General features: G+C 33.6%; 1 protein-coding gene across 4 annotated transcripts; it reads left to right on the plus strand.

The window, feature by feature from the left end:
• On the plus strand, positions 1-3,263 carry LOC132058236 (transcription factor MYB54-like). 4 transcript variants are annotated; one of them, XM_059450784.1, is made up of 4 exons: positions 1-152; positions 383-630; positions 1,638-2,090; positions 2,674-3,263. In XM_059450784.1, exons 2-4 carry the CDS (start codon positions 516-518, stop codon positions 2,817-2,819), a joined length of 714 nt encoding a protein of 237 aa, XP_059306767.1. In that variant the 5' UTR covers positions 1-152; positions 383-515; the 3' UTR covers positions 2,820-3,263. The 4 variants fall into 4 exon arrangements, with proteins under 4 accessions (XP_059306767.1, XP_059306768.1, XP_059306771.1 ...); XM_059450785.1 differs by having other exon boundaries at positions 2,608-3,259; XM_059450788.1 differs by having other exon boundaries at positions 2,623-3,259.
• Positions 3,264-8,168: the final 4,905 nt, after the last annotated feature.

Genomic DNA, 8,168 nt, shown 5'->3' on the forward strand with positions numbered 1-8,168 from the left:
TCTTTTTATCTCATAATAATATATCTTCATGCCGTGCAAAAATACATAGCATATATATTATATATGATCCAGTTGATGCAAAAGTAAAGCTTTCATATTAGAAGAGAATTTGTTTATTTGTTTGTTAGCCTAGACGTTGGCATCAACCGCAGGTACATCAATATATTTAGTCTCTCTAAACTCCTCTTCTACTTCTTAACGGAAATTACACCGCTTCTCTAGTAGTATTTTCTTCTTCTGTTATCTTTAGAGTAAATTGTCATCTAGTTTCTAATTAAAGCTTTTCATTTTTTGATCTCCTCTAGCTAGGTCAAAATTTACTAGTTTCATGCACAGTACACATACACCTTTTATTAAAGCTTGTTATATATTGTTTTTCTAGAGCTGTATTTGGGAGAGGTATTGATATTAAGAGAAGAAAAGCAGTTGATTATCAAGCTAAGGGTTGGGTTTCTAAACAGTACTATATTGGTTTAGAGACATTTTGCTTTTCAGAAGAAGGTCCAAGATCGATCATGTGTAGCAGAGGGCACTGGAGGCCTCATGAAGATGAGAAACTCAGAGAGTTAGTTGCTAAATATGGACCTCATAATTGGAACGCTATTGCTGAACACTTGCAAGGCAGATCAGGTAAACATCCGCTACCCGTTCAATTACGTACGATAGTATTCTTATGTTTTCCATTTTCTTTGTTTTTCTATATGTACCGGTATATATAAGCTTTGGTATTCTATTTTATAGCATGGCTCTAGGTCTTCAATGTCAACAGATCCACAGGCTAGGAAACATATGAGTGGAAAAAAGAGGATTTTCAGGTAACATGCACGCAATGGCCGGCGGAGCCAAAGTTTTTACTAATGAGATTCAAAATATAAATTGTTAAGGAAATGGAACATTAAACCTAACTCAACCCCAGCAATAGCTAGTGAGGTTAGGACTGTCGAATATCGTATAAAGAGACCATTCTACCTAAAGAACCGATGTGAGACTCAGGGGTGCACGCACATGACTGGAATTATATATAGAGTGTGAACAATATAAAATGGGGGCCCAAAATATAGGTAAATAATGAATCAAGATGGGTTTGGATCTGATAACATGATAAGGAAATGGACATTGAGCCTAACTCAACCCAAAAAGTTAGCTCATGAGGTGAACATTGTTCAATACCATATAAAGCCATCTGACCCGTAAAGAGCCTATGTGGGACTCAACAGAATTAAGTACACACGAGAAGAAACCAATGGGATTTAACGTCTACCATATATGCATAAGAATAATTTTGATCATGTATATTGTACAGTATAATCTTCTGGCGAAAGAGGTCTGTCTGAACCCCTTGTGCCCCTAGCTCCGCCTCTTCATATGCGCGCATGTATGATCGATAAGAAAATGGATTTAACTTATATGCATGAACAAAATGAAGAAATTTGTCACTAGCAAGTCATCTAAATGTGTTATAACAAGCAATGCTTTATTTTATAGGTTGCTAATTTCCTTTATTATAGGCGATTGCATGTACGAGTAGTAAATAATGAATTCAAGAGGTATAATCATCAAGTGCAAATGATGTATGTATAGTATTAAGATGTTAAAATAATTGTTGTTATCCTTGTTTTTTTTTTTTTTTTTTTCAGGGAAGAGCTGTAGGTTGAGATGGTACAATCAATTGGATCCAAGAATTAACAGAAGTCCTTTCACAGAAGAGGAAGAAGAACGACTTCTTGCCTCTCACAGAATTCATGGAAATCGATGGGCTATGATAGCAAGGCTATTTCCGGGTCGTACTGATAATGCTGTGAAAAATCACTGGCACGTTATTATGTCCAGAAGATGCAGAGAAAGATCTAAGATTTATTCCAATAGAGCTGCCCAAAAATCAACAATCCAATTAGTTCAAGATATTTCGCCGAATATTCGTCAGGATGAATATAATATCCAAGATATCAGAAAAAGAGATTCCAACAATTTTATTGATCATCAGCAATTATTAGAAAGATATAATTGTTACCCTTTCACTCATGAGAATTCCTTTTATCCAAAAGAGCTTCATTTCAACCACCTTCCTCGGCATTTCAAGATGGATCAAGGTATACATTCATGGTTTATAATCTGAAGCTTTTCTCTAGACAATTTTCTTATTTTTGATATTCTTTCTTGTACTGTGCATGGTGTGACGTATTAAAGTGAAAGGTTAATTTTATGTGTGGTTGTTGAATTAGATCCGCTATAACAGTCACAAAATTATTCTTTATCACATTAAAATAACTGAACTTTATTCATGAATTACAAATTTTATGTATCACCTTGATGGATATATAACTAGGATTTGTTCTTATATAGTGAGTAAAGTTTGAAGACTTCCCTACATGTTATATAAATTCATCAGTTACTCCATTACGTGGAAAAAAAATAGTTTTGTGAATTTACTAGTTAATGAATAAATTTGTTGATGTACTATCCATGAAATTAACTCTAAACTGTTTGACCATTTCATTTAAAAGTTTAATTTATTAGAAATAACGTACTTCTATTTACCTAATTATTATTTTCAACGTGACACAAGCTTTAATGGTATTTATGCTTAGTAATGTTAACTACTAGTAGGTGTGGAAATTGCAGACAAGAATCAAGAAGTGGAATGCTATGATTTTTTACGAGTGAATAATACAGGCTCAAACAAAAGTGAAGTGATAGATCATATTGCAAGAAGGGGTAATGATGAAGAAGTGGAACAAGAAAATAGCAGCAATATTTCTTCACAAACCAAGGCTCCAGCGCGATTTATAGATTTCCTGTCAGTTGGAGACTCAACGTAATCTATTCACTGATCTTCTTATATATGAGCAAAAACTTCACTGAAAAATTTAGTGAGGAAGATATCTATATGCTGCAGAACTTAGGACCTGATCTAACTGGACTCTTGTAAAATTATGAGCATTTTGCATGCATAAAGTCTATGGCATGGATATTATTAATATGTATCTCTTATAATTATGAGTCGACTTTGGAAAAATAAGATTTGGGGAGAGTTAAAAACTCTAACTGCAGCTAATTATTCTAGACCGTTTGATTTTTCGAGCTTTAAAATATAATATTTTCCAGGGGGCTTTTACGTGAAGTATTTTTTTGTTGCTCTATATATGCGTTATTATCATCAAAAGTCTCGTTATTTATTTCTGCATTGTGTACCAATATGGGCGGAGCTATAGAGGCACAAGGCCCTTCGTTGGAAAATTACTTTCTACATACAAAGTCAATTTTTTTTTTATGTATATGTCGTGAATGTTAAATTTGTTTCACTTCTTCGTATGTTTAATTCTCTATATTTTAAATCTTTTTAGTAAAATTCCGACTCAGTCATGGCCATGTACCTAGCTCTGTGGAGTAGTTATTATTTAACCATGTATACATTGTGGCCAACTCAAATTATGAGATCAATGTCATTTTCTTTTCTTAGCTAGCTAGCTATGAATGTATAATTTGAGTTGTCACGGATTTCAACTTAGACAGATGAAACTCCATAGAGCTGGGTATAACTACAGCTATATGGAGTATATTTCTGCAACTCAAATATTAGAATCCCCGACACTGTCATGGATTTCGAACTTAAAAGGGTGAAACTCCATCACAATATCTTGACTGATATCCAGGACATTTCATGGAGTTTCACTTTTTTTAAGTTTAAAATCCATGACAGTGTCTTGGATTTCAAAATCCATGACAGTATCTTGAATTTTTCACTTGAATAAATTTGAAATTTATGATATTGTTATGGGGTTCAGATATAAGAAGTGGCTACTTCTAAATGAGTTTTTAAACACTGGCCATTTTTAAGAAATTGGTCCGAGAAGTGGCTAGCCCATACGTACAATTTTTACTTGGTTAACTCAACTTGACCCAATCCATCTCAACCTAAGTAATGGGTTAGTGACCAACCTATTTATTAACTCAGCAGATTTTAATTCTTTAAATTCATCTCAATCCACCTATTTAACACTACTAGATGTGCAAATAGGTAGCTAATTTTTTTTTAATGCACATATATAACTTGTTGAACCCTTTTTATATACGTAATAAAAACTCTTATATAGTAATTTTTTATTCTCATTATTAAAATTTTGATTCCGTCACTAGAATAGTCTATCAAAGACACGATTAGGACTTAGTTCATACAAAAGGGGCGGGCGGGGGGGGGGGGGGGGGGGGGGTGGCGTTGGAATGAATCTGGTTATTCCAAGTCGACAATCTATGGATTCAGCTTAAGTAGTCAAGTTTTCAAGTTGTAATAAGCATATACCTGGTTTCAAGTGGGCCGGGCCATTTAAACGTGGGCCACAATGGGCCGGGTAGGGCCGTAAGTTAGGGGGCCGGGCTTGGAGAGGGAAAAGGGTGTCCGGCCCAGCCCACCCCCAATAGGGGCTACACCTCGGGCTAACCGGGCCGGGCCGGGTTATAGTTAGTGGGCCGGGCTCTTTTTTTTTTTTTTCTAATACAAAAATAGACATTTACCATTACTAATAATAATAAAATTAACATTTACATCTAATTATAAAATTGCTAAATTAAAAAAAAAATTAGTCGTCGTCAAATTCAAAAAGCTAGCCGTTGTAAATTTAAAAAACTAGTCGTTGCTAATTTTATTTGAACCCCTAAATTTATGAATAACTTCACTTTAGTCATATTTTCAAACTATAAATACCCCTCCATTCTTCATTTTCACACAATTCTTCCACAATTCTCTCTTTATCTAAATTTGTTATTCAACTAGTGTACATTACTTCACCTACACCTTCTCCTCGAGTTCGAAGATCAACTTCAAGTGCGGTGTGGATGCATTTTTGAGCGAGTAAATGAGGAATTATGTTAAATGTCAACATTGTGGTGACATATATCTCCACAAGTCGGAGCGTCGGGTATTAGCCTATTAGGGGGTGGGGGTGGAGGGGAATGGCACGTGTGTTGCGTAGACACTTGTGAAAAGGCATGAAATTGAGCTCGAATGATTTATCAAAGGTATATTTGTTGAGATAAGTACTATCACAATCTAATATATACTATATACTAAAAATGTATCAAAGGTATATTTGTTGAGAAAACAAGATTGTCTAGTTTTAAAATACAATTTTAAAGAAAACTAAAGTGCTCCGTAAAAAGAGACTCCTAATTTATTGGGATATAATGTTTTTTAAAATCTTATTATTAGTAATAAATGTAGTACTTATCTTGTTTTTTTTTATTTGAAGTGGGCGGGCGGTGCCGGTGCGGGCCATTACCCGGGCTATGTGGCCGGGCTGGTGGGGTCCACGCGCTTGTCCGGCCCAGCCCCTATCATCACTTTGCTTACCCCCTTACACCTCTTAGTAGATGTCCGGGCCGGGCGGCAGGGCCGGTTTATCGGGCCGGGTTCGGGCTGGCCCGACCCACTTGACACCCTTACCTGGTTATGAAAAACTTGTATCGCTTCAAATGTGCTTTTCATTTATAAACATTCCATCATTTATTACTTTGGGAAGCGCTATCAAATTAGTTAACAATTATTCAATCGCTTCTTCATTCATCTCTCGTATAAAAAAACATTTCTCGAAACGAACGAAAAGGAAACAAAAGTCTTGGGCTGCATATACTGTATCTAAGCTTCTAAAATATTGACATTTTAGTTAGTAAACAAAAAAACATCATAGAAATTATATAAACCTTTTACAAAATCCTATTTTAGTAATTAACAAAAGTATGTAACCAAAACAGTTTTGTAACGAAATCATTTATAAAAATCTGGTATAGTTGAGTAGTACATTGCAATAAACGGCTTATAACATAACATTTTATGGTAAGAAGACAAATGGTGGGATCACTAAGGAAAAATTTAAAAATAAAACCTCAACAAAAAGAAGGTTCCCATCACAAAATTTTAAACATAATTAAAAATACGTGCACAGAAGCGGGTTTTACCCTGTGCGCACCCAAACGATAGCGGCTGCGGGTTCCCTTGTCATAAAATAAAACATAATTAAAAATACGGTGTCAAGTTGTTTATAATAATCACTAAGGAATATGCTTTAATTTGTCGGGCAATTTGCACGATTACCCTTGTTCGAGGGTGGTTTTTAATTTTTGTCCCTCAAATTGTTGGTCTTTAATTTTTGCCATTCGCCTAAAAACCCATGGGTTCCGCGTTCGAACCCCCGCTCAGTCAAAAAATTTAAAGAAAAAATGGCAAGTCAGAGTTTAAATTTTGCAAGTCAGAATTTGCCTGCAGAACTCTCCTTAAGGCAGAGTTTGCCTTCAGGCATAAGACAAACTCTCCCTTAAGGTAGAGTTTGAATCCAAAACTCTGTCTTGTGAATTTTTTTAAAAAAATTTGACTGAGCAGGGGTTCGAAACTGGAACCCATAAATTTTTAAGCGAAGGATAAAAATTAATGTCTAACAATTTGAGGGACAAAAATTAAAGACCAGTGCCTTTGAAGGCAATCCGGACAAAAAAAATGTAATTTGTGCTTGTTATTGGGGCCGCCAAACCCGACGCCTTAAGGGGCCAATTACGGGGCTTTGGGGCCAACCCAACCCTACTAAATAATGGGTTTTCAAAATGTTATGTTAGTTTGAGGAATGAATTTTGAAAATTTCTCAGACTTTATGCAAAATATATGCTGTAGCGGGTAAGAAACTAAAAAGGAGGTAAACTGTGACACAATTCCACCCAACTCGTATTTTAGTGTAGTAATTCGTTTTTTCTTCCCTGTTTTTGGCTTAGAAAAGAAACAAAATAAGAATTCACAACAATATGTATAATATTCACTAATATTTTTGCAAAAATATTCAGTTATTCCAAACCTAAGTCAAAACCTTGTTATTGGTAAGGTTTTAGATCTTTGTTATTGTGTGTGGCTCAGTAAGATAAGTCCAAAACATAAAACATTTATAATGGACAAATTCGTCCATCCATTTGGATACTAAATGGACGTACTAGATTAAATTAAAGTTATATAAATTGGTCCTCCTCTATTCAAGTTACCACATTTTATATATTTTCCATTATTGACAACGTGGTAGCACAAGTAAGAACAAGGGGAGATAAACCAATTTTACTATAAAAGCTTCTTGATCTTAATTATACGATAATGACATCTCCGTTAGGTATGTATTTTGTAACATTTTTCGATTAGATTATCATGTTCAATATCTTGGTATGTATGATTTGAGCTTAGTTATATTATGTATGTTTTCCATATAATATAGTATATATAAAAATACAACATATAATTAAACTGTTACAAGAGAAAAATTCGGACTAAGAGACATATATTTTGCTTTATTTTAAGCTTATATAGTATTTTTTTAATGATCCTATATCAACTCTCTTGATTTGTCTCTTTAGGATATAACAAAATCACATGACAACAAATTCTGAAAAATTATTGAACTACAAACATCGTGCAGATGACGTGAATTTGAAAGTCTAAAAAAATATAAGATATATGCAAAATAGAAACGATGGAAATTGAACACCCACTTCAGCAAATTAAAATGATATGACAAATGTAAACGGAAAGATGACATAAACGAAAAAAGACATGACAAATGTGAAATAAAGATGACAGAAATGAAAAAGCATGACAAATGAACTTGCTAGAACTGTTTAGAAGGCCGAAGCCTAAGCAATTTGTAATCTCAAGTTTTCCCCTATTTTTTTTTAATTAATTAAATCAGGTATCAATAAATTTATCATAAATATAGGAAATGTACTATATAGCAATAAAAATCATACTTGAATTAGAAAAATACACTATTAGAAAAAATCTTTTGCAGCAGTTGTCTTGATGTAATAATACGTTCTTTAATTGAGTCGAATAATTTTTACGTGTACTAGCTGAATATTTAATAAAATCAATAGTTTCTTAATAGGAGAACTCAACACGAAATGTTGATCATCTTTTTGCACTTTTAAAACAAATTTCCAGTGAGATAAAATCATTAACTATAAATAAATTTTTATAACTTGGATATTTTCCTGACTTTTAAATTTTGGACTTAAAGTAAACTATAATTTTGATTTTGCCCATAAATTTGAGTAATCGGAGAAGTTTGTGTTTCAAAGTCAATCCGTATATCTTTAATTTATTCTACGAATGTTTATACAATTTTGTAATTTCATTTTTTTTAAAT

The sequence above is a fragment of the Lycium ferocissimum genome, chromosome 5 (assembly GCF_029784015.1).
Source record: "Lycium ferocissimum isolate CSIRO_LF1 chromosome 5, AGI_CSIRO_Lferr_CH_V1, whole genome shotgun sequence".
NCBI classification, from domain to species: Eukaryota; Viridiplantae; Streptophyta; class Magnoliopsida; order Solanales; family Solanaceae; genus Lycium; species Lycium ferocissimum.

Excerpts from the sequence above, each read along its gene's own strand:
- LOC132058236 (XM_059450785.1), top strand. The coding sequence starts at position 516 with ATGTGTAGCAGAGGGCACTGGAGGCCTCATGAAGATGAGAAACTCAGA. Across the intron at positions 631-1,637 it reads ACACTTGCAAGGCAGATCAG|GGAAGAGCTGTAGGTTGAGA; the intron begins GTAAACATCCGC and ends TTTTTTTTTCAG. Across the intron at positions 2,091-2,607 it reads GCATTTCAAGATGGATCAAG|GTGTGGAAATTGCAGACAAG; the intron begins GTATACATTCAT and ends AACTACTAGTAG.